The following is a 26,017-nucleotide window of genomic DNA, read 5'->3' as shown; positions in this document are numbered from 1 at the left end:
TCCCTCAGGGAACTAGGGTTACATACGTAACCTGAGACGTTTTCAATTCACTGTTTGTCGTCTGGTCTACTAAGTGTGTGCATCCTGCCTGTCCATCCTGTATTTACCCTCTTGTGGATAATTAAAGACAATTTGCATTAATCTTTCTCTTCTTTGTGCGTTCATTCCGCTGTAGCGTGACAAAAGACCAGACCTAAGAAGTGAATGTGGTGCTCACGGTGTTAGAAGTGGCCTTGTGGTGTGTGTGGGCAGCACACGATGTCCCTAAGCCTCCTGCGCACCCTAAACACCTGCCACCGCTGTCTCCATCTGTGCAGTGGGATCACCATGGGTCTGCCAGTCTCCATCGGCTATCCCATGTCTTCGCCTACAGCCTCTGAGTCCCGCCCATGTGCTTCGTTCACCATGGCTTCACCTAGCTCCCTCCTCTCCACTGTGGCCCGTCAGTCCACCAGCTCCGCCGGGCTCCCTCATCTCTCCGAATCCGTCTTGTTCAGTCGTTGACCACCCGCTGCCTCTGTACTCCACTCCTCTGGCTGCGCCTCGGCCCTCTGTCCGGCTCCTCCTTCCCTCCAACTCCACCTTGGTCCTTCCGGAACCTCGCCTCTACCTCGGTCACTGGAGCTATTTGCTCCTCCTTGGCCCTCTGGATCTTTGGCATCACCCTGGCAAATCTGCTCTCTGTCTCCATCGGTCGGCCCCCTAGAGTCATCAGCACTTCCTCCACCATGGCTCCTACCTCTGTCAGCTCCACCATGACTGCGGCCTGGGTCTTGCCCGGCTCCTCCTTCTCCAAGTCCCTCCTTGTCTTCTCCCTGGCACCTCCCTCCATTTGACCTGCCTTGGCACCTCCTGTTTCCTCCTTGGCTCATCCCTCCATCGTTTCCACTCTGGACTGTTCGTCATCCACCTCCTGGGTGTCCATCCTCCGCCTGAACCTCCTCCAGTATTGACAGCCTGCCTTCCTGCCAGCCCTTTCCTATTTCCTGTCACCATCCTATATCCACTTCTTTGTCCTCCTTCTAAATTCCCCTTCGTTCCACCCTTTGTTGTTCCTGTGGCATGAAGTCGTGCCTTCCGGGAGGGGGGCGAACTGTCAGACTTATGGATCTGTTTTGTTGTGTTTTCCTTCCCTATGTGCTTTGTAACCTCATTATGTCAGTTGGTTCAGGTGTGTCTTGTTAATTATCATCATTTGCTTATGTATTTAGGTTGTGTTCAGTTCACTGTTTGTCGTCTGGTCTACTAAGTGTATGCATCCTGCCTGTCCATCCTGTATTTACTCTCTTGTGGATTATTAAAGACAATTTGCATTGATCTTCATCTTCTTTGTGCGTTCATTAGACCAGACCTAAGAAGACCTAAGAAGTGAAAGTATGTGGTGTGTTTTCCCCGCATTTTGTTTTTTGTTTTGAGAGTTTGTCGTAATGTTCAATCCAGAGCCCAGCCTACCACCACCCGACTACGCATAGCTACAGCTTGAGCCCACCTCGGACGGGGAGCAAAGTCCACCACGATCGACGAGCCAGTGCCTAAAAGAAGTGACTGAGCAGAGGATCGACATGGAGTCAGAGCCACAATCGTCTGATCAGGTGCGCAAGCCGGCTGCTAGACACATGATAGTGGAAGTATCAGTGGGAAGTGAGGGTGTGGTGGAAAGTACACTAGGGGTGAGCTGGGGTTTGTGCTGAGAGGAAAAGGATTTATATGTGGATATGCCTTATCTTCTCAAGCCAATATTTTCAAGCCATCACCACCACTGTCTCCTGGCAGCCCCTCAGCTCATCCTCAGCCCACCATCTGTGCGGTGGGATCGTCATGGGTCTGCCAGTCTCCATCAGTAGCATGGCTGGAGGATCCCTTGTCTCCTCTTCCAGCCTCTGAGTCCCGGATTCTGCCACGGGCCGTTGACCCAGCGGCTCCACCATGGCTCCTAGCTCCCTCCTCTCTGCTGTGGCCCATCAGTCCACCAGCTCCGTCAGGTTTGCTCGTCCCTTGGGCTCCACCTTAGTCAGTCGTTGATGATCCGCCACCTCGGCACTCCACTCTTCCGCCTGTGCCTCGGCCCTCCGGCTCTGCCAGGCTCCTCCTTCCCTCCGGCTCCACCTTTGTCCTTCCAGATCCTTGCCTCCGCCTCGGTCGCCAGAGCCATTTGCTCCACCTTGCTCGAAGGCTCTCCATCTCCGCCTCAGGCTCCACCAACACCTGCTCCATCAGTTAGCCCTTCCTGCACCATGGCTCCTTCCTCCATCGGTTCCACCATGGGTTGCCATCATGGCTGCAGCCTGGGTCCTGCCTGGCTCCCCCTGCTCCAAGTCCCTCCTGTCTTGTCCCTGGCTCCTCTCTCCATCTGATCCGCCTTGGTGCCTCCTGTTTCCTCCTTGACTCCTCCATCCTTTGTCTCCACCCTGGACTCATCCTCGTCATCCTCCTTCTGGGTGTCCCTCCTCCGTTTGAACCTCCTCCAGCCTGCCTTCCCGCCAGCCCTTTGCCATTCCCTGTCACCATCCTACATGTTTTCTCCAAACATCTAAACACCATTGTGTTTTATTTCCCCGTGTGTTCTGTGACCTAGTTTTCCGTGTATGTCTGATTATGTCATTTGGTTGAGGTGTGTCTCATCAGGTGTGTCTTTGCTCTATGTGTGCATCCTGCCTGTCCATCCTGTATTTACCCTCTTGTGGATTATTAAAGACAATTTGCATAGATCTTCTTTGTGTGTTCATTCCACTGTAGCGTGACAATAGGCTATTTAAAGAGTTTATAGTTATTAAACCATTTAATTATTAAACTATTTGATAGTGTGTGTGTGTATATAATAAACTTTTTATTGAACCGTTTTGAATATATTAGAATTAATGTATTTTATTGCTAAATGTAATATTAAAAAAAGTTTCCACTTTTGGTATGGCAAGATGTCTTAAAAGGTATTTCTTTTTTTTAACCTTTAAACTTAGACCACATAATTAAATTACCTTTTGATTTTATGTATACCCATAAATGACAGCTTAATGATTTTTTACATTTTTGTACATGTATTTATCCATAAGGAAAATTAACACCAGTGACAATTTTCATGAAAAATTGCATTTTACAAAATGGCTGCTGCTAGTAGACATGTGCCGGTATTCGGTAATGCAATAAATCGCGGTAATGAATATGCACGATATTGTTATCGTGGGCACTTCAAAATACCGTGAAAAATAATAGATCAGAATTTATATTTGTCATGTATCTGGTCTATCCTGTCTTCATGTACTCTTGCACCACACTTCATGGACTTCATTCCCCACAAGCCACTGCTCTAATCACTGCATTCACCTGCTCTCACTTTACTGATTACTGCTCACAGCTGCACCTCATCACACTGTCTGCATTTAAGCCACTCACACACATAGCCACCTTGCGAAGTCTTACCGTTCCCTATGGTCGTAATTCCGAGCGTTTTCCCTTGTGTTGGTTTCTCTGTGTATGACTCTGGACTGTGTACCCCGTTGACGATTCCTGCTACCTGCCATTGCGACCATTGCCTGTGTATCGAACTGTTTCCTGGATTTCCTACGTTGTTCCTGTTTTCCTGGTGATTATTCCTGCCTGTTGACTATTCTCAATAAATGCTGCAAATGGATTCGCACGTCTCTGACCCTCCTTGTGACAGAAGACTTCGCCGCTACAAGGATCCAGCAGCTAGTATGATGTCATCGGGTTCCAGCACGCATCCAACAGTACAGATCATGCATCTAAAACAAGGTGAGCGGTCTGTTGAGGAGTATGCAAGGGACTTTCTTGAATTGGCGAATCAGTCAACTATGGATGAGGGATGCCTGATGATTTTCTTCCGTGGAGGACTCTTAGAGCCATTGGCTTCCCTCATGCCAATGTTTGAACCGGGCTGGACTTTGCAATCTTATATGGATCTTGCTCTTTCGTTGTGTGGCTCTCCTTTTACTGTGGGAATTGTGGAGGAGGACCATCTTCCCACAGTAAGTTCCAGCTCAGAGCCACAGCCTAAGATGTCTGCCAACCCAGAGCCACAGCACAAGATGTCTGCTAGTCCAGAGCCTGTTCACAAGATGGCCGCCCTTCTAGAGTCTGTTCACAAGATGGCCTCCCTTCTAGAGTCTGTTCGCAAAATGGCTGCCCTTCCAGAGTCTGCTCTCAAGATGGTCACCCTTCCAGAGCCATTGCACAAGATGGCTGCCCTCCCAGAGTCTCCGCTGCCTGAGCGCCCTCCAGTGACCGCGCCGCCAGAGCGCCCTCCTGTGACCGCTCGCTCAGAGCCTGCTCTTCCAGAGTCTCCGCTGGTTCGGCCCAGCCTTCCAGAGCCTCCGCTGGTTCAGCCCAGCCTTCCAGAGCCTCCGCTGGTTCAGCCCAGCCTTCCAGAGCCTCTGCTGGTTCAGCCTGGCCTTCCAGAGCCTCCGCTGGTTCAGCCCGGCCTTCCAGAGCCTCCGCTGGTCCCGCCCGGCCTTCCAGAGTCTCCGCTGGTCCCGCCCGGCCTTCCAGAGCCTCCGCTGGTCCCGCCCGGCCTTCCAGAGCCTCCGCTGGTCCCGCCCGGCCTTCCAGAGCCTCCGCTGGTCCCGCCCGGCCTTCCAGAGCCTCCGCTGGTTCCGCCCAGCCTTCCAGAGCCTCCGCTGGTCCCGCCCGGCCTTCCAGAGCCTCCACTGGTTCCGCCCAGCCTTCCAGAGCCTCCGCTGGTTCAGCCCAGTCTTCCAGAGCCTCCGCTGGTTCCATCCAGTCGTCCTGAGATTCCTGTCTGCCCGGTTCTGGTCACGGAGCTCATGCATGGACTGTTCCCACCCACCCTCCCTGCTGCTCCAGTCCCGCCACCTCTGTCTCCTGACAGTCCCTCTGCTCACCCACATCCCACCTTCGGTGCAGAGGACTTGCCGTGGGACTGCCAGTCTCCATCGGTGTCCAGACTGAAGGATCCCTCACCATCACCTCCAGTCTCAGAGTCCTGGACTCCACCTCGGCCCTCCGACCCTGCGGCTCCACCCCGGCTCTGTGCTCCCTCGTCTCCGTTGTCGGCCGTCGGCCCACCAGCTCCTCCAGGCTCCATCGTCTCTCCGGCTCCGCCCCGGTCAGTCGTCGCCCCACCTTCACCTCTGGACTCTACTCCTCCAGCTGCGCCTCGTCACTCCGTCCTGCCGGCTCTGTGGACCTCCTCCCTCCCGTGGGCACAGCCTCGATCCTCTGTCACTCCGGCTCCGCTGCGTACCTCCGGACCTCCATCTCCGCCGGGGTCGCCAGAGCCTTGGGTTCCGCCTTGGTCCTCCGGATCCTCTGTGTCGCCCAGGACCATCGACTCTCCAGTTTCACCTCGGGCTCCACCGGCTCCACCTCCGTCGGTCGGCCCCAGGCAGGAGCCAACCCTTCCTCCATCATGGCTTCTCCCTCCGTCGGCTCCGCCTCAGTTCGTGGTTCCAGTACCCCTACATGGACCTGGCTCTCCATCCCTCCCCCTGTTCCGCCTCCGCTCCACCACCCTCCAGGTTGTATTATGTGGTTAGAGCGTCTGGAAGCCGCTCCTTGGGGAGGGGCTCTGTCATGTATCTGGTCTATCCTGTCTTCATGTACTCTTGCACCACACTTCATGGACTTCATTCCCCACAAGCCACTGCTCTAATCACTGCATTCACCTGCTCTCACTTTTACTGATTACTGCTCACAGCTGCACCTCATCACACTGTCTGCATTTAAGCCACTCACACACACAGCCACCTTGCGAAGTCTTACCGTTCCCTATGGTCGTAATTCCGAGCGTTTTCCCTTGTGTTGGTTTCTCTGTGTATGACTCTGGACTGTGTACCCCGTTGACGATTCCTGCTACCTGCCATTGCGACCATTGCCTGTGTATCGAACTGTTTCCTGGATTTCCTACGTTGTTCCTGTTTTCCTGGTGATTATTCCTGCCTGTTGACTATTCTCAATAAATGCTGCAAATGGATTCGCACGTCTCTGACCCTCCTTGTGACAATATTTATAGAACGTGCATTAGCTTATTTTCCATCAACCGCTTAAACAAACACGGTGTATATGCTGCGCGAAACACGTGCGCACTCTGAATGTAAACAATCCCCACATGTAGAAGCACTGTGTGCATGCGGCGCAGTGCGCACTCTAGTCTAATGTAAACAATCCTCACATGGAGAAGAAGCATGGCGGAAGGAGGAACACTGCCGACGATTTATCCCCTTTCTAAAAGCAGGGCTGCCAACTCTACGCATTCAGCGTGAGACTCACGCAATTTACACTTCTCACACGCTCTCGCGCCACGCATCCATTTTCTCACACAGAGAAAAATCACGGAGCAAAGAGAACATGGAGACCGACAGACTACTAGATCAGAGCAGGTTACATTTGATATGAAAACAATTCTCAGCTCTCAGGTTCTGTCCATTTTATTACGAAATTCAGACAATAAATACCGTTTTGGTGCTTGTAAATGTGACGTGACCGATCGCTGTAGCGCTTCAGTTCAAGTAAACCGATCATCTGTTACTTTTTATTTAAAGATACAGTACAACTTACCGAAAGATATGCCTACATAATATCAGTATAATTATAATTACACATAATTAACAGCATTATGTGAGATATATATTTTTTTTTCTTGAGAAAAATTTATATGTAGGCTATCTACTGTAGCCTACCTAATTTTTATCCAAAGAGTCAATATTGAATCAAGATTGAAATCAAATCCCAAGAATTTAAATCGTGAAAATTGTGTAAAATTCTGTTTAGTTACCAAATGTTTTGACAATCACAATTACACCTATTGTAATGCAAGTTGTTTTTTTAATGCAAGTTGTTCCCTCCCCCACCACCACTCCATCCATTTCTCCTGAGCAATTAAAATATTGTGATAATACCGTATACCGTGATAAAAGCTCAATCAATTAATCGCAGCATGAAAATTTGATACCGGCACATGCCTAGCTGCTAGTTATCAAACCACTTGTTTTCAGTCATGGTATACTTACTAAATTAGTTTTATCCATTTTTACTTTAGTTTTTTTACAATTCCCTAACAATAAAGTAGGTCACACCAGTGACATCAACTAAAAGCTTCATATGAAATCAAGAGATCAATAAGAAAATTCCTGAAAATTGAAAAGAGAAAGTGGACTTAACATGGGCCTGCCCTCATAGATCTTCAGGCAATAGGAAGGAGGAGGTCGAGTAATGTCATCAGTGTGATTTTTTTATTCCAAAATTAAAGACTTTTGTCAAACGGTAACACCAGTGACAGCTTCAGGGGACCACTGTTTTCATTATAAATTTCTTTAATATTTATTTGGTATTTAGTTTTTTCTATGCCATTTACGCGATATATTTGATAGTCATCGATAGACTTTTTTATTTAAAATTTTTTGAAAATCCTGTTTTTGACTATAAAATAAAGCACTTTCCCTCTGTACATGGCTGTGGGGACAAGCAGTTTGTGGTACTTGAAATTATATATAATTAATAAAAAACAAAATAATTCTACGTTGATGGCTCAGGAAGGTGTAATTGTTCAAATAACATATTGTTTTATCTTAAAATATTAGAACAACGCCTTCCGTTGTTTTTATTCTTCCTTCAAATTACATTATCAACAGCAGCAGTGACATTACAAGGCGCGCACTTTGCATCTTGACGCGCACGCGCAGCATCCCGCGCTTCCAGTAGGAATGCATGCGAGAGACGGAATATATAATCGCAATGATGGCGACAGCAGCAGAGGAGATCTCAGAAAACACTGAGACACCAGTGTCTTTCAAAAGGAAAAACCAGGATAGACCCTGGAAACTGAGCTTAATTTATCTGCAGTGCTGTGAGTATCAGGGGGAGAGATCGATGTGTGCTAGCAACGCAAAGGTATAAAATGGCCACCCCGCACTATATCATTGGATTGAACGTTTAACACCATAATGCATAATGGACAAAGCACGTTATATCTTTATAGCTCTCCTGGTGTGCCTTATAAGGTCCAGATCAGAGATGCAACACCATGACGTCATTCTCCTCCGATGAATGCTCCGTTCACGTGTCGTGCACTTCACTCACATGCATGCGTGCATGGGAGAAGCATGTTTCTCTAGTTGTTTCACTTGACGGGAGTTATTTTTCTGCGTTATTATACCTGTGTTTATTTACGGAGCCCCTTACGTCACCTGTAGAAGAAAAAATTTGCAATTCGTTCCCTCAGTTTATAAACCGTACTCACGAATTCTTAAACTGTTCCCTCGGTTTAACAATTCATGCCCACGGATTAACAAACCGTGCCCACGAATTTCCAATCCGTGCGCTCAGATTTTGTAAACCGTACCCTCGGATTTTGAATCCGTACCCACAAATTCATAATCCGTGCGCACGCTTTCGCAATCCGTTCCCACAGTTTGTAAACTGCTCTCACGGATTTGTGGCCCCGCCCCCAAATTCAACCAGGACACCTGTTTAAGTGCTGGATGCATTGTTTTGCATTTATTAAACTTTATTTCTCAGTAGGCTATGAGACTGTGCAACACTGACAAAACAGAGTTTTTAGCTTTATTTTATATTAATCACCAATAGATTAGCTGCCAAAACACCATGTGTTTTATTCTATTGGTTATTAATGTAAAATAAACGCTAAAAAGAAGCCTGTTTTGTAAGTGCGGTCATGGTACCAAAATAAAATAATAAGTGAAGAGCGCTGTTCAAACGGCTTTGTTTTATTTAATAATATTTTTCAAAATATAAAATTACCTGAATAAAAAAAAAAAAAAAAAAAAAAAAAAAAACGAGTTTTGGAGAGGAGAAGGTAAAAAGCAATACAAAACAAATAATGTACAGGTGATGTTGCCATTCCTTTGCTCTCAAACTAAATGCAATGTAATAATAGGCCTTATTTAATAATAACATTAATAGTGCAGCATGTATCTAACTCTGGGTGAAAAGCTTATCATAATCACAAATCCGTGAGAGCAGTTTACAAACTGTGGGAACGGATTGCGAAAGCGTGCGCACGGATTATGATTTTGTGGGTACGGATTCAAAATCCGAGGGTACGGTTTACAAAATCTGAGCGCACGGATTGGAAATTCGTGGGCACGGTTTGTTAATCCGTGGGCATGAATTGTTAAACCGAGGGAACAGTTTAAGAATTCGTGAGTACGGTTTATAAACTGAGGGAACGAATTGCAAAACCGTCCCCACGGATTAATTATTTTTCTTCTACAGGTGACGTAAGGGGCTCCGTATTTATTGTCAAAGTGTAAGTTGAGAAATTGTTTTTAAGCTCGCTATGTTCAAAACAGGCTATTGCATAAATGTCAATCAGCATCTGACTGGATTTATGTTGAGACAAAAGCATAATTTAAGGAATAGCTCATCCAAAATGTCAATTCTGACATAATTTACTCACCCTTGTGTTGTTTCACACCCGAGTGGTTTCTTCTGTAGAACATCAGAGGAGAAACTGTTGTGAACGGATCAGTGAGCCAGTGAGTTGAACTCAAGAACCGTCCAGATCAGTTCTGTTAATAAATTAATAATTCAGATCAGTTTCTTGTACTGTCCTGTCTGAGTTAGTTAAGAAGAATCGACTCAAAATAATAATTCAAAGTTGATTTTTTTTTTAAAAGTTGTAAATTAAACAAAGGTTTTTGTAGTATGTTTTACAAGATATTAAGAACTATTTAAGTCTCTCTACTTCAAAAAATTCACATTTAATTTAACCTGTTTCCACGTCTTTTTTGTAATTATTTCTGAAATTTGAATACAATGTCTGAGTGGATGCCTATTTAAACCCGTTTCTGCCACAAAGTGCGCTGCCCCAGAGGGTTAAACCAAACTTTTATTTTGACAGGTTGCTGTGAAGACCTTCAAGTTTCTGTTTGTATATGCCTTATTCAGCCTGTCGCCATTTTGAATCGAAAATGAGGCTGTGAGCATAGCAGTCCAGCAGCGGCCACTGTGGCGTATTGTTGCGTACCGGGATGTATGCCGCGTTCCAGGCAACCCGTTACTCGTGTTTTTCCAACCTTCTACACGTGAAAGTGCACCTGAACGGCAGTCAAACCCGTGCCTTCCCACTCGTGAACTCGTACTAGATCGATGTACTCCCAGTTACGAGTTCTGACGTGACATAGCCCGCGAAACCACAATGTCAGCACCTACGGGTGCGGTGTTTGTGCAAGTGGTACACAGTGAAAAAAAGACTTTATGACTATATAACGTTGCAAACAAATTAATAAATATAGCTGCAAGCAGCAATTACAGGGCCAAGCATTCAAAGGGGAAAATGAGGAGCTAAGGATGGCAGGAATAGCAGACCAACTGCAACAATAAGTAAAAAGAAGCCATTTTAGGATGATTTTAGTCAAAAATGATGTAGAACGCCTACTGATACGATTTAATGGCTTATTAGGTTTGACCAACAGGTGGCGCTGTTATCAAATTGATGTGGTGTGTTTAGTGTGAGGTGACAAAGGCACACTCAAAGTTTGGCGTCTTTATGTCAAAGCTTTGCAGAGATAAAGCCTCAGAATCATTTTGGCATCAAGCCTAAAATTTGTAGAGGCGCTGTACGAAAATGGTTTCATCTATCAACATGAAATCCATAACTTTTTGTCAGCACAGTCTGAAGTTGATCTGACTCGATTTTTGGTGAAAATCGGACAAACGGTCTAGGACTAGTTCAAAAAAGTAGGTTTTCAACATAAATCAAAATGGCGGACAGGAAGTTTGACCAACTGTGGCATATTTGGTATCTATGTTGTCGGCATGACCCAAGGAATATTTTGAGACTAATTTCATTACACTAGTATCTTTCTACAGTTATTAGCATTTTTGGACAATTTATAATTGATAGTTAATGAATTATTTATTTCTCTTGACCAATAGGTGGCGCTGTTACCAAATTGATGTGGTGTAATCAGTGTGAGGTGATAATGTCACATACAAAATGTGGTGCAAATATCTCAAAGCTTTGCAGAGATACAGCTTCAGATGCGCTTTGGCATCTTTTCAGCAAATTCGTTGATGCGTTAAATGAAAACGGTTGTGAATATCGACACAAAATCCATAACTTTTTGTCAGCATGGTCTGAAGATGATCTGAGTCAAATTTGGTGAAAATCCAACAAACGGTCTAGGAGGAGTTCGAAAAAGTAGGTTTTCTACATTCATCAAAATGGCGGACAGGAAGTTCGGCCAAAATTGGCAAAATTGGTATCAATGTTCTCGGCCTGACCCAAGGAATATTTTGAGATCAATTTCATTACAATAAGCCATTTTTCACATAAGTTATTAGCATTTTTCGAAATTTCGACCACAACTTTTGACCACAAGGTGGCGCGGGCCCCAAAATTTTTATGTACATTCAGGGCATAGTGCCGAACATTTTTGTAATTAATGTCGAAACGATACGCTAATCCGTTCTCAAGATACAGCATTTTAAAGCTAAATTCAAAATGGCCGACACTCGAAATAGCTGACATGGAAAAATTGTATATGCTCCTCCGAATCTAACGGGATGAGCTTTGAGATATTTTGGCAAAGCAGTGAGAAGTTATAAGCAAAAATAGCCATTTTTTATATCTCCTGACCACTAGGTGGCACTGTGACGAAACACTGCAGGTAGCCTCAGGTCATGCATATTATAACACACACCAAGTTTGGTCTCAATACAACAAACCGTTGCAGAGATATGGCCTCACATCCATTTTGCACGCTTTTCGTAGAATTAATTAGTGCGTTATTCGAGAATGGTTTGTACAATCAACTTGAATTCCATAACTTTTTGCCAGCATGGTCTGAAGATGATCTGAGCCAATTTTGGTGACAATCAGACAAACCGTCTAGGACGAGTTCGAAAAAGTAGGTTTTACAAACAATAAATTATAGAAAAAAAACTAAACCCTACGATTTTTGAATTTTGGTGTTCATTCGACTCTGCATGACCCAAGGATTCAGAGAAAAAAAGATGTTTGATTTTGTGGTATATTAGCGAAAATAAAGTAAAATTTCGGACAAGTGGTGGCGCTAGAGAGTTTGAGTTAGAGACATCAAACTTGCTATGGTAAATGTTGGTACTGTCCTCTATCAGTGTGCAAAATTATACAACTTTCCTGCAAGCGGTTATATGGGCTGCCATAGACTTGTGGCGGAAGAAACGGAAGAAGAAGAATAAGAATGCTAACGGATACAATAGGTGCCACAGCACCTTCTGTGCTGTGTTTTCTCAATGAGAAATAAAGAAAAGGCAGCCTAATTGTGATATTCTGACATCTACAAACTTGCAATTCTGAGAAATGAAGTCAGAATTGCATAATATAAACTTGCAATTGCAAGTTATAAAATAAGGTCAACATTGCAATAACTCACAATTCTGAGAAAAAAGATTCCAAAAATTACATTAAGAAATATTATGTATTTCTGTGAATTAAGTTAAGTTAACCCTCTGTGATCTGAGGGTGTTTGGGGCCCTTTACAGATTGAAATGATGTATTGCTCTTATCTGTATGAGTAATTTAGGTTCCCTATTAGTCGGTCTCTCCAAATCACGTCGGAGACCGTGACCACTTCATGTAAAACTAAACGAGCCAATGCACATTGGCATGTGATGATTGCATCTAGCTGCCACTGATCACAGCGTGAGTTTAAATAGGCAGCCAGTGCAGTGCATGGTAGCTTTTCGCTTCGGAGCCGATCGATTCACTTCTATTGAGAAGATTAAACGAAGAGAAAAAAATGAAGCTTCTGTTCGTGTTGGCGGCACAGTCACATCCTGCCCCGACGTTTGGCTGCTGCCTCCACCTCAGTCTGCTTGTTGCGGAGGGCGGCCCCCTGCCTCAGCCGACGCAGCAGCCTTCACAATGGCGCCGTGGAGCCGGTCGCAGGGCGGCCGCCCCGCCCGTCCAGGCCCCCACCAAGACCAGTGCCAAGGCCCAGAGATGGAGGGAGCTGCTCTTCGGAGGATGGTGAAAGCCCCACTCCCTTCCCCGAAGGAGGGCCGGGTGGAGAATCTTTTGTTTATTTTTTTCCCGCCACTGGCCTCCTGGTCGGTGGCACCCAAATTCTCGACAAAAGAGCAATTTCTTCTATCTCTGGGTCTCCAAAGGGGATGGGGGATGTTGGACGGGTCAACCCCGGACTTCACTCACTGTCTCCTCTCGCCAATGAGCGGCAGTGAGCGGTTGGAGAGTGCTGCAAAACGTACTACACACGCACCATCTGCCCGAACTCAGGTAAGCATCTCACACACACAACACACACATCACACAGACACCCTGCTTCGGACCGGCAAAGAGACGCCCAAGCGGGGTCCCTTCGCCCCCTATCGCTGCCCCACTGCGGGTACGTCGGTGGTCCTGTTGGTGCCACTCGTACGTTATCTGGGAGCCTGGATAGAGCTTCCCAGTCCATCTTGTTGGCTCCTTCGGACCATCAGACTCGGCTATGCGATCCAGTTCATCCGGCGTCTTCCCAGGTTCAGGGGCGTCCACTTCACCTCAGTGAAGGCGGCAGATGCCTCTGTCTTACGTGCAGAGATCGCAACCTTGCTGGCGAAGGAAGCGATAGAGCCGGTCCCTTCAGCCGATATGAGGACTGGGTTTTACAGCCCTTACTTCATAGTACCCAAGAAAGGCGGTGGGTTACGGCCGATCTTGGATCTGCGCGTCTTGAACCGGGCTCTTCACAGGCTACCGTTCAAGATGCTCACATCTTCAGGTGTGTCCGTCCCCAAGATTGGTTTGCAGCGATCGACCTGAAGGACGCATACATTCATGTTTCGATCCTTTCGCGTCACAGACCATTTCTGTGGTTCGCGTTCGAAGGGCAAGCATTTCAGTACAGAGTCCTGCCCCTCTCCCTCTTGTTCCCCTCAAAGAGCAGGGCATTCGCATTCTCAACTACCTCAAACAACTGGCTGATACTGGCTCAGTCTCGGGATCAGTTGTCCGAACACAGGGACCCATTCGGTTGGGTCTTTGGGGTCAACTGGGAAAAGAACAAACTTTTTGGAGTTGGACTCGGTCAGTCAGATGGCACGCCTTACACAGGAACATGCCCAGTCAGTGTTGAACTGCTTGAATACGTTCAAGAGCAAGACAGCGGTTCCACTGAATCAATTTCAGAGGCTCCAGGGGCATATGGCAGCGGCAGTAGCAGTTACGCCGCTAGGGCTGCTCCATATGAGACCACTTCAGCACTGGCTCCATGGCCGAGTCCCGAGGTGGGCGTGATTTGGAGACGTTTCGGGGAGGCTCAGGTAGACCTGTTTGCCTCTCCAGAAACATCCCACTGCCAGTTGTTCTACTCCCTGACAGAGGGAACTCTCAGCACGGACACACTGGCATGCAGCTGGCTGCGGGGCCTACGCAAATATGCGTTTCCCCCAGTGAGCCTTCTCGCAGAGACATGCAAGCTCAGGGAGGAGTAGGTCTGCTAGTAGCACCCTACTGGCCCACTCGGACCTGGTTTCCGGAACTAATGCTCCTTGTGACAGCCCCTCCCTGGCAGATTCCTCTGAGGAAGGATCTACTGACTCAGATAGGGGGCACCCTGTGGCACCCGCATCCCGGCCTCTGGAAACTACATGTCTGGTCCCTGGACGGGACACGGAGGTTCTAGGTGGCCTAGCCCAAGGAGTGGTAGACACCATCCCTTCGGTGAGAGCCCAGTTTACGAGACACGCTTATGCCTGTTCATCGAGTGGTGTTCCTCTCACAGAGAGGACCCTCGAAGATGCCCGATCAGAGTCGTGCTATCCATCTTGCAGCAAGGGTTGGAGTGAAGGCTGTCTCCCTCCACCCTTAAGGTCTACGTGGCTGCTATTGCTGCTCACCATGACCCCATAGAAGGAAGGTCGGTGGTCGGTTTCTCGGGGGGGGGGGGGGGGGGGTTTCTCGTCAGTGCAAATTTGCATCTCACAGTTCTGACTTTTTACTCAGAATGATGTGATATAAACTCACAATTCTGATTTTATTTGTTGCGAGTTATAAAAAAGAGGGTTTTTTCACTTAGAATTGTGAGATATAAACGTGCAGTTCTAAGAAAAGTTATTTTTTTCTCTCAAAACTAGACTCTATAATTCGTAATTTTTGAGAATCTTCTGATAAGAAAGATAAAAAATATATACTGTAAATAAATATAAATTGTAAGTTTATATCATGCACTTCTGAGAAAAAAAGTTATAATTGCAAGTATGTATGAAAAAAGTCTGAATTGTGAGGTAAAAGGTCACAATAACTGGCTTCCATAGTGTGAAAACTGTAGACATTGTCTCTCATAAACCTTAATGAACACACCACGTAAAACTAGGGTGAATATTTAGTTTTTTTTTAGTGAATGACAACATGAATGTTTATTCAATATATGGACAATAAAACAATAAAATGAGAAAGCCCAATAATAAATCCAGAAGAGAAAAAAGTTATATGTTCTCACATAGCATAGTTAGATTGGGACATGATTAAATAAATGTTATTTCTCATGAATGAAATATTAACAGATAAAACAATGATGAAACAAAATAATGAATGTCTTAAATATGCACAGTTAATTAATAGAATTTATTATAAAAAGTTAAAAACTTGCATTTCTCAGAACATATTAGTCGTTTAAAATTGGACTTTATAGTTCGCAATTGTGACAATTCTGAGAAAAAAAGTCAGAATTGCGAGAAAAAAAGAATAGCAATATATAAACTCACAAAGAAGAAAAAAATTGCTAGCTTTTATCTGGCAATTCTGACTTTATTTCTAGTAATTGTGAGTTTATGTAATGATTTTGACTATTTCTTGCAATTTTGAGTTTATATCATGCAGTTCTGAAAAAAAAAAGTCAGAACTGTGAGATGTAAACTCACAATTGTGAGCTAAAAAGTTGCATTAACCTTTTTTAAGTTTTACTCAGTGGCGGAAATGAGATTCCATATAATTGTGACTTTTTATCTCACAATTTTGACTTTTTTTCTCAGAATGTAGTAATATATACTCGCAATTCTGATTTTATTTGTTGCAAGTCATAAAAATGTGTTTTTTTTTTATTTAGAATCGTGATATAAACGTGCAGTTCTAAGAAAAAAGCCCATCTTTTCCCCCTTAAAACTGGACTTAAAAAAATGTTATTTCTCATGAATAAAATATTAACAGATAAAACAATGATGAAACAAAATAATGAAAGTCATAAATATGCACAGTTAATTAATAGAATTTAGTATAAAAAGCTTTCCAACTTCTAAAGCATCCAAAGCTAACCTACAGAATCAAGAGACTCGGAAAATTGTGTATGAGGACCACGTTTGTGTTGCTTGTTGGTTGTAATTTTTAGAGCTTAACGGCACCTGCTATCTGTTTACTTTCATTGAAAGAAAAAGCAGAGTTAATATTCCGCTAAACATTTCCCCTCGGGTTCAACGCAAGACAGAAAATCAACCACTCCTTTAAATGGCAATGGAAAGCACCGCTTCTTTATGTTTCTGGTTCCAGCTGCACGTGCCGTTGTGTTGTTTCAGTAGAAAGCCTGCAGATGTTGTTATTGGCAGAGCAGCAGCATTATGTGACAGCTGCGTAAACCTTTTAGGCCTATTTTATGTGTAAACTGCTCGGATTTGTAGCTCGATCCGGCCATCAAGCAGAAGCGTGTATATACTGACAGCTCCTGTTGTTTGTACAGCATCAGGCGTAATTTTCATTGTGTCTTCAATTTTTCTCCTGTTTTATATCCCTAAGTGGATTTTAGCAAGCCGATAACACAATTACTGTCTGCATTGTGATTTCCAGAAATGAGGTTTATAGTGCAAGTACATAAAAATTCAACAACCATCCATTAATCAGACCTAATATGAGAGACCTGCAGGAAAGCGCATTCCGCAGCGAAACTTAGATGCGATATCGAGATGAAACGGCTGCGCGAGGATGTTTCTCGACTTGGCCGGTTGCCAGAGCGGCTGATATCACTGTCATTAAAATGCCATCATAGTTACTTTGCTACTTCTGTACTTACTTATTGTCATCCATCATCTTGACTGTGAGCGTGGGCACAATTTAAATCTGCAAATAGCTGCCCCATAATTCTGCCTGCAAAGATTGTATACAGTATTTCAGGCTTTCTGTCAATTAATCAAATCTGCCCATTTACGAGCTTTACCCAGACTTGTTCTTTCTGTTGTTTGCTAGCTTACGGCGTTGACAAACCTCTTTCATCTCTCAAATTTCATTTCCTGGCGTGTCATATTATTACACAAACTCGTATCTCCAAGCTGAGGGTTCATTTAGGGGGCCTGATGATATGGGTAGTGCAGCTTTACAGATAACAAAAGTTTTTTTCTTTATGGTATTCTTAGACTTGAAATGCTAATATCACTCCTCGCCGACGAGAATACCTGGTTGGTTGTACTTCGAGGCAGATAAAAAGCCTTCAAGGATCATTTTTCCATTTTAACAATAAGTGTTTATTCCCCGATGATATTCGTGCATCTGTAACTAATCCTGCCCAAACATTTACACTGTAATTGGAAAATCAAATGCTATCTGTAGTGTCAGCAAAGTCAATTTGAACTTTTCAGTTTGGCTTCTCATTCGTGACTGCCGCTGTTATTTCTCTGCGAGAGGCTAATCAGAAGCATCTTATTAATATGCATCAAAGAGCCGTGGCGTAATTTTTGTAATTAGGCCAGAGGAGACGTGTTTATGCTTAGGGTTTTTTTTTCTCTCTCTTTCTCTCTCTCTTGTATGCAGCACAGTTCTACCTCTCATTACGCTGTACAGCTGATCTTCAATCTTTAACTGCAAACATGTAAATCTTGACTGCCACCTTAGGTTATAAGCTGTGATAAGACAAGGTGACATTGTGATGGTTTGATATGGAGGATGCTTTATTATATCAGAGTTTTTATACTGGCTATTGGACCAGTGCAGAATACAGTTGAAGTCAAAAGTTGACATACACCTTGCAGAATCTGCTAAATGTTAACTATTTTACCAAAATAAGAGGGATTGTACAAAATGCATATTTTTTTTTTTCATTTAGTACTGACCTGAATAAGAGATTTCACACAAAAGATGTTTACATAGTCCACAAGAGAAAATAATAGTTGAATTTATAAAATAACCCTGTTCAAAAGTTTACATACACTTGATTCTTAATACTGTGTTGTTACCTGAATGATCCACAGCTGTGTTTTTTTTCCTTTCTTTTTAGTGATAGTTGTTACTGAGTCCTTGAAAAACCCACTGTTCTTCAGAAAAATACTTCAGTTCCCACACAACCTATTACAGAATGTTCAAGCACTCACTGATGCTTCAGAAGGAAACACGATGCATTAATAGCCAGGGGTGTAAACTTTTGAACAGAATGAAGATGTGTACATTTTTCTTACTTTGCCTAAATATCATATTTTTTTCATTTAGTACTGCCCTTCAGAAGCTACAGAAGATACTTACATGTTTCCCAGAGGACAAAATAAGTTAAATTTACAGTGATCTTCAAATTCAAAAAGTTTTCACCCCTTAATGTATCGTTTTTCCTTCTGAAGCATCAGTGAGCGTTTGAACCTTCTGTAATAGTTGCATATGAGTCCCTCAGTTGTCCTAAATGTGAAAAAATGGATTTCTAAATCATATACCGGTAGTCATTGTTGAAAAGGGTTTGAATACACAAAAATGTGTGGTACCGAAAGGATTTTTCTGAAGAACAGCAGGCAGTTAAACAGTTCAGGACGAACAAGGGACTCATGAACAACTATCGCTAAACAAACAAACAAAAAAACTGTGGATAATTCAACACAGTAATAAGAATCAAGTGTGTGTAAACTTTTGACTATGTGTAAACATCTGTTATTTGAAATATCTAATTCAGGTCAGTACTAAATAAAAAATAACATGCATTTGTATGATCTCTCTTATTTGGGTAAGATAATTAACATTTTGCAGATTCTGCAAGGTGTATGTAAACTTTTGACTTCAACTGTAAGTGTTAATAGCCGTCTCTCCTCTTGTATGTTTGTTGGACGAATTAATTATGCTTTCAGATACCAATATGGACTATTCTCAGCTGCATTTAACTTATTTTTGGCATGTTTATTATTACAGCTATTGTCTTTTAGCGTTGTAAAAGATAAAAAAGAAAAAAAAAAGATAGAATGAGCAGATGCATTCAAAACAGCCCCTGAACTGAAGTAATAGCTACTGTACTGTATACTGAAAATATACTAACTGAAATAATATTACCAATGTCCAAATAAAATAAAACACTACTGTTGAAAATGTTTGGGATCAGTAAGATTTTTTGTAAAAAAAAAAAAAAATAATAATAATGATGTGTTAAATTGAACAAAAGTTACAGTAAAGCCATTTATAATGTTACAAAAGATGCCTGTTTCAAATAAACTCATTTTTTTTTTTCCTGATGAATTTTCTATTCATCAACAAATCCTGCAATAAATTTCAGGAAAGTCTCCACAAACATATTAAGCAGCAGAACAATTTTTAACATTGATGATAATGATAATAATAATAATAATTTTTTTTTTTCATTTTAATTTTTACAGATTTTCAGATTTTTCTAGACTCTGCTTAATGATTAAATTACAGTTAAAAATAATTAGATCTAATTACTTAATAATCAAAAAACATGTCTAATTAATTGAAATAATTAAACTTATACAATTTAATAGCAATTTATTAAAAATTGAGTTAAAAAGTTTAATTAAAAAGTTTATGGACCTATGAAGGTCCTCTCTCTCTCTCTCTCTCTCTCTCTCTCTCTCTCTCTCTCTCTCTCTCTCTCTCTCTCTCCTCTCTCTCTCTCTCTCTCTCTCTCTCTCTCTCTCTCTCTCTCTCTCTCTCTCTCTCTCTCTCTCTCTCTCTCTCTCTCTCTCTCTCTCTCTCTCTCTATTATTATTTATATATTATTTGACCAAATTCTGTTTTCCATTAATTTTCTAGATAGGTTTCATTAAACTTTAATAATCAAAATGATCTGTAATTGTTTTTATTAAAAAAAAAAATAAAAAAAAACATTATTATTTTATTTCTTTTTTTTTCTTTTTTTTTACAGAAATATTGTGTTGTGTATTTACATTTTCTGCTAAATAAATTTGCGTAGATTATTTATCTGGTAAATAATGTTTTAATAATTTTATTATTATAAGTAGTACTATAATTACATTAAGAAATGTATTTCTGTCACAGTTTCTTCAAGTTAAACCACTTTTATTTTAACGAGTTGCTGTGAAGACCTTCAGGTTTCTGTTTGTATGTGATATGATATAAAATGTGAAGCAATTATAAAGATTATGTTTATGTGTCCATGTACTCATATATTAAGGCAGCAGAGGCTGAAAACACAGCAAGTGTCACACACGCTTCAGTATGTGTGTATAAGAGCTGGTGAGAGACATGCAGAACATGCAGGATTCATATTTAAACAGTATTTTTGCAGCTTTTTTTTTTTTTTTTTTACTTGGTAAACTAGAACCGGCTTTCATTTTTAGATGCCGTCAACTTAGATCAAGAGGGATCATTTCTGTTAATGTGTTCATCCATCGCACAAATCAGCTTCCCTGTTACCCACATAGGTGTATCATGAATATATAGAATACATATATTAAGTTTTAATTTTAACACTTGTTGTCTCTTCACAGATTTTTTAACTATTGCTACAATACTGGGGACCGGGATCCTGGGTATGTAAAAAAGCCTAGTGCGCAATTAAAAATAACAAATAGCGTTATGCTGATTTATCTGATTAGTTATTTTTTTGCTTAGCATATAAGACAGATGTTCACTGACATCATCTGTGCAGTTAAAAAAGCAATGCAGAAGATTTTATTTTCTTTAATTAACTATTGGAATGGAAAAGGAAGGAATAAAATTCATGCGTGCGAACATTAGCAGGCAAAATGAAGTTCAACATAATTTCTCAATGGGTTTTCAGCAAGACTATATTCTGTTTTCTTAATGATATACCCAGGCTTTATGGTCTGAACAGTAGCAGATATATATTTATAAGACACCGCAATTACATGCTGCATTGGATTTAACTGTTCTGTTTTCAGTGAGATTTAATCGTTGTTAAAAAAAGACATTTCTCTTTTCATTTCCTCCTATCTGAGTTCAATCATTTTAAAGTGTTCTTCCACCATCAAATGATTCAGTCTAGAGATAATATGTGATATGTTTGGCTGAATTTGTTTGCTTTAATATTAGGTCATGCAGATATACAGCAGAATCTGGCGTGACAAATTCATCAGATAATGTGTTATTTTGCAGGACTGCCTGTAACTATTGCTCGGGCAGGTTTGGTGCCTTTTCTCTTCTCCTTCCTTATAGGCTTTCTAGTGCAGGTAAGTTTTTTTTTTCCTTGTTGTATTTGTTTACTCTGACATTGTTTTAAAGCTCTATTTCAAACAAATTTAACATTTCAAAACTGACATGTTTTTTTTTTTTTTAACTGCTACGTCTTTTGGTAATTATATGGTGGATTCTTTTTTTTCTATTCATATTTTCATCTTATTGAACCATTTTCTGACATTTGATGGAGTTGATTTTGACTTCACAGTATCTACAGTTCTAAGGCAGATCTTGCGTTCTGATAATAACATGACATTGCGACTGACATTTGTCTTGTTTGACATTTAAGAGAGACTTATTGTAAAATACGTCTGAATCAAAACACTTCCAGCTTTGAAAAACTTACTTATGCTGCCGTCTTTGATTATTTTCAAAATACAGTTCCCTTTTGTTCTACCGCAGCACAAATAATATGGTGGCAGTTTTATTTTAGCAACAAAATATGCTTTGACAATTTACCCCGACTCCAAACCAGTGATCACAGAAGGATTTATACAGATTGTAAAGACTTACACAAATGCATATAGATTTAACAAATCATTCAGCTGTTAAATTAACACATTTTTTTATTTTATTTTTTTTTTCCCTCGCAGAATTAAAAAGCATTATGTCTATAATTACTTCTTCTTCCCAATACATGTTGATTCATTCCCTTTTAGGCTCTGCTGATATACCTGTTTGTAGATTTGCTGCAGCGATGCCGTTTAGCCCAACTTGAGGCACTGAAGGTAAATATTACATTTAAATTGACCAAAAGTGACAGTAAAGACATTTGTAATGTTACAAAAGATTTGTATTTCAAATAAATGCTGTTATTATGCTTAACACATACAAAAGTTATTTAAAATACAACTTGTATATGGATTAGTAGCTTTGTAAATACAAAAATGCTGGGTCATTTTATTGGATTATTTCTAATATTTTTACTCAGTTGGTGGGTAGTTTTTCTGCACTCTAAAAAATGCTGGGTTATTGTTTTTAACCTCAATGCTGGGTTCAGCCTGTTGGGTCATTTTATTGGGTCATTTTTTATATTTTTACCCAGGTGCTGGGTAGTTTTTCTACACTCTAAAAATGCTGGGTTATTGTTTTTAACCCAAATGTTGGGTTCAGCCTGTTGGGTCATTTTATTGGGTTATTTTATAACATTTTTACCCAGCTGCTGTGTAGTTTTTATGCACTCTAAATAATGCTGGGTTATTGTTTTTAACCCAAATGCTGGGTTTAGCCTATTGGGTCATTTTATTGGATTGTTTTTAATATTTTTACTCAGTTGGTGGGTATTTTTTCAGCGTTCTAAAAAATGCTGGGTTATTGCTTTTTCAACCCAAATGCTAGGTTCAGCCTGTTGGGTCATTTTATTAGGTTATTTTTTTAACATTTTTACCCAGCTGCTGTGTAGTTTTTATGCACTCTAAAAATGCTGGGTTTTTCTTTTTAACCCAAATGTTGGGTTTAGCCTGTTGTGTTATTTTATTGGGTTATTTTTAATATGTTTACCCATGTGATGGGCAGATTTTTTGCACTATGAAAATGCTGGGCTATTGTTTTTTAGCCCAAATGCTGGGTTTAGCCTGTTGAGTCATTTTATTGAGTTTGACTTTTAATATTCTACCCAGCTCCTGGGTCGTTTTTATGCACTCTAAGTAATGCTGGGTTATTTTTTTTAAACCCAAATGCTGGGTTCAGTCTTTTTTTTTTTTTACCTATGTGATGGGCAGTTTTTCTGCACTCTAAAAATGCTGGGTTCAGCCTTTGAGTCATTTTACTGAGTTACTTTTAAAAATTTTACTCAGCTACTGGGTAGTTTTTTCTGCCCTCTAAAAATGCTGGGTTTTTCTTTTTAACCCAAATGCTGGGTTCAGCCTGTTGTGTAATTTTATTGGGTTATTTTTAATATTTTTACCCAGGTGCTGGGTAGTTTTTCTGCACTTTAAAAAAGCTGGGTTATTGTTTTTTAAACCCAAATGCTGGGTTCAGTCTTTTCATTGGGCTATTTTTAATATTTTTACCTATGTGATGGGCAGTTTTTCTGCACTCTAAAAATGCTGGGTTATTGTTTTTAACCCAAGGTTCAGCCTTTTGGGTCATTTTATTGGGTTATTTTTAATATTTTTTCCCAGTTGCTGGGTAGATTTTTAGAGTGCAGAACAACGTCTCAGGTTACGTATGTAACCCTGGTTCCCTGAGGGAACGAGACACTGCGTCATCAACGCTTTGGGGGAATGCCATTGGCGAACCCGGCTCTGAATCAGTCTGCAACCAATAGGATGACGGGAGTGACGTCACCAACGTGATGACGTCATACGACCAGGAAGTATATAAGCATGTGCATTTCAAACCGGCTTCAGCTTCCAGGAGTGAAGCGATGCGCGGTAGGAATGCGGGAATTATGGCCCATGACGCAGCGTCATCAACGCTTTGGGGAACGATATGCCAACTTCTCCAGAATTCCAAATTCCTACCCAGTGATGTTTGTCTGGGAAAGAAAAAGGGAAGCGCTGCTTCTGGTGGATCAAGCCAGGAAAAGCTCTCTGCCTGGGGTTACCAGGGCAAGAGAGATGGTACACCTCTGTCCGGGGGACCAGCCCAGAATCAGAGGGCAGTGCCCGCTGATACTTACCTGTAGGAGCACTGACGGTTCTCCGCCTGGGAAACTGCCAGGACAGGAGAAGTATTACACCTCCGTCCGGGGATAGTGCCGGAGCGAGAGGGAAATGGCATATGCCTCGGCCCTCGGCTCGCGAGGAAAGTGGTCGCTCTGTCTGGGGAAACCAGCAAAAGAGGGACCAGAAGAACTCCGCCTGGAAAACAGCCAGGACGTGAGTGGGATGACATCTCTGCCTGGGGAGCACCCAGCGCGAGAGGGAACATAACAAGTACCTCGGCCCTCAGGCACTCGAGGAGAGTAGTCCAAACTCTGTCTGGGGAACAGCCAGCACAAGAGGGACTGAATTAACTCCGCCTGGAAAACTGCCAGGTCGCGAGCGGGATTACATCTCTGCCTGGGAGTACCCAGCGAAGAGGGATATGATCCGCCTCGGCCCTCGGGCTCACGAGGAGAGTGTCTACCTTGGTCTGGGGACCAGCCAGACGTAGAGGGACAGGTAGCGTCTGGGGAGTATGCCAGGACGCTAGGTGCTTCGCCTGGGAAGAGTGCCAGGACGCAAGCGGGATTACATCTCTGCCTGGGAAGTACCCAGCGAAGAGGGATTATATAAACCTCGGCTCTTGAGCCCACGAGGTTAAGGTCATACACCCTAGTCTGGTCACCAGCCAGAGAGGGGTCCTACTTGGCCCTCGAGCACACAAGGAGAGGGCAATCCTTTGTCGGGGCACACCCGGATCAAGAGGGATGCAATTAGTGCCTGGAAACTCTGGCCAGAGCACGGGAAATGGCTCCGCCTGGAAACAGCCAGGACGCGAGTGGAATTACATCTCTGCCTGGGGAGTGCCCAGCGCAAGAGGAATCATTGCAGGAACCTCGGCCCTCAGGCGCTCGAGGAGAGTAGTCCAAACTCTGTCTGGGGAACAGCCAGCACGAGAGGGACTGAATTAGCTCCGCCTGGAAAACTGCGAGTGGGATTACATCTCTGCCTGGGAGTACCCAGCGAAGAGGGATATGATCTGCCTCGGCCCTCGGGCTCACGAGGAGAGTACGGCCCAGCCAGACGTAGAGGGACAGGTAGAGCCTGGGGAGTATGCCAGGACGCTCGGTTGCTTCGCCTGGGAAATTTGCCAGGACGCAAGCGGAATAACATCTCTGCCTGGGGAGCACCCAGCGAAGAGGGAGAGTTATACACCTCGGCCCTCAGGCCCCGAGGTGATAGGCCTCCGTCTGGTGACCAGCCAGACTAAGAGGCATCCTCGGCCCTCAGGCACACGAGGAAGGGTAATCCCTTTGTCGGGGCGCACCCGGACAACAGGGACCCGAGTAGTGTCTGGAAACTCTGGCCAGAACACTAAATTAACTCCGCCTGGAAAACTGCCAGGACGCGAGTGGAATTACATCTCTGCCTGGGGAGCACCCAGTGCAAGAGGGAACATCTACCTCGGCCCTCGGGCTCACGAGGGATAGCGCCTTCGCTGTCAGCTCAGGACAGACGAGCTCGTAGCTCTTAAGTCTAGTTCATAGAACTTTACAAAGGTCAAAGGGGTGGACCAACCCGCCGCACTGCAGATGTCCTGAATGCAGAGCTAGCAGAGCTTTGGAGGCAGCCATGCCTCGAGTTGAGTGAGCCTTGACGCCCATCGGTGATGGGAGGCCAGAGGACTCATAAGCAGTAGTTATTGCATCCACAATCCATCTACTGATAGTATGCTTAGTTGCCGGGAGCCCCCTCTTAGGGGGACCGTAACAAACTAGCAATTGCTCTGACTTTCGCCACAGGGCAGCTCTGTGGACGTATGTGTCCAGTGCTCGCACTGGACACATGCAGTTATACTTCCAATGGTCGTTCTCCACGAATGGAGGAGGATAAAAGGCCTGTAGGGTGACTGGCTGTGGTACTGCTGTTGGGACCTTCGGTACGTACCCTGGTCTAGGGTAGAGAAACGCTTTGGCCAAACCGGGCACAAAGTCGATATACGAAGGGGCCACTGAGAGGGCCTAAAGGTCTCCTACTCTCCTCAGAGAAGTAAGAGCCAACAGCAGCGCCGTCTTAATTGTAAGGAAGCGATCTGAAATCT

General features: G+C 43.1%; 1 protein-coding gene across 1 annotated transcript in view; it reads left to right on the top strand.

Moving 5' to 3' along the window:
* Nucleotides 1-7,688: 7,688 nt before the first annotated feature.
* The window catches only part of LOC141293481 (uncharacterized), an 85,278-nt gene continuing 66,949 nt past the window's right edge, over nucleotides 7,689-26,017 (top strand). The window contains exons 1-4 of the mRNA XM_073825516.1: nucleotides 7,689-7,819; nucleotides 20,620-20,661; nucleotides 21,248-21,321; nucleotides 21,988-22,056. Of these exons, the coding sequence (XP_073681617.1) occupies nucleotides 7,708-7,819; nucleotides 20,620-20,661; nucleotides 21,248-21,321; nucleotides 21,988-22,056 (297 nt within the window). The 5' untranslated portion in view covers nucleotides 7,689-7,707. The remainder of the gene's footprint in view (nucleotides 7,820-20,619; nucleotides 20,662-21,247; nucleotides 21,322-21,987; nucleotides 22,057-26,017) is intronic.

The sequence above is a fragment of the Garra rufa genome, chromosome 20, assembly GCF_049309525.1.
Source record: "Garra rufa chromosome 20, GarRuf1.0, whole genome shotgun sequence".
Taxonomy (NCBI): domain Eukaryota; kingdom Metazoa; phylum Chordata; class Actinopteri; order Cypriniformes; family Cyprinidae; genus Garra; species Garra rufa.
This window is presented reverse-complemented; position numbering and strand designations above follow the sequence as displayed.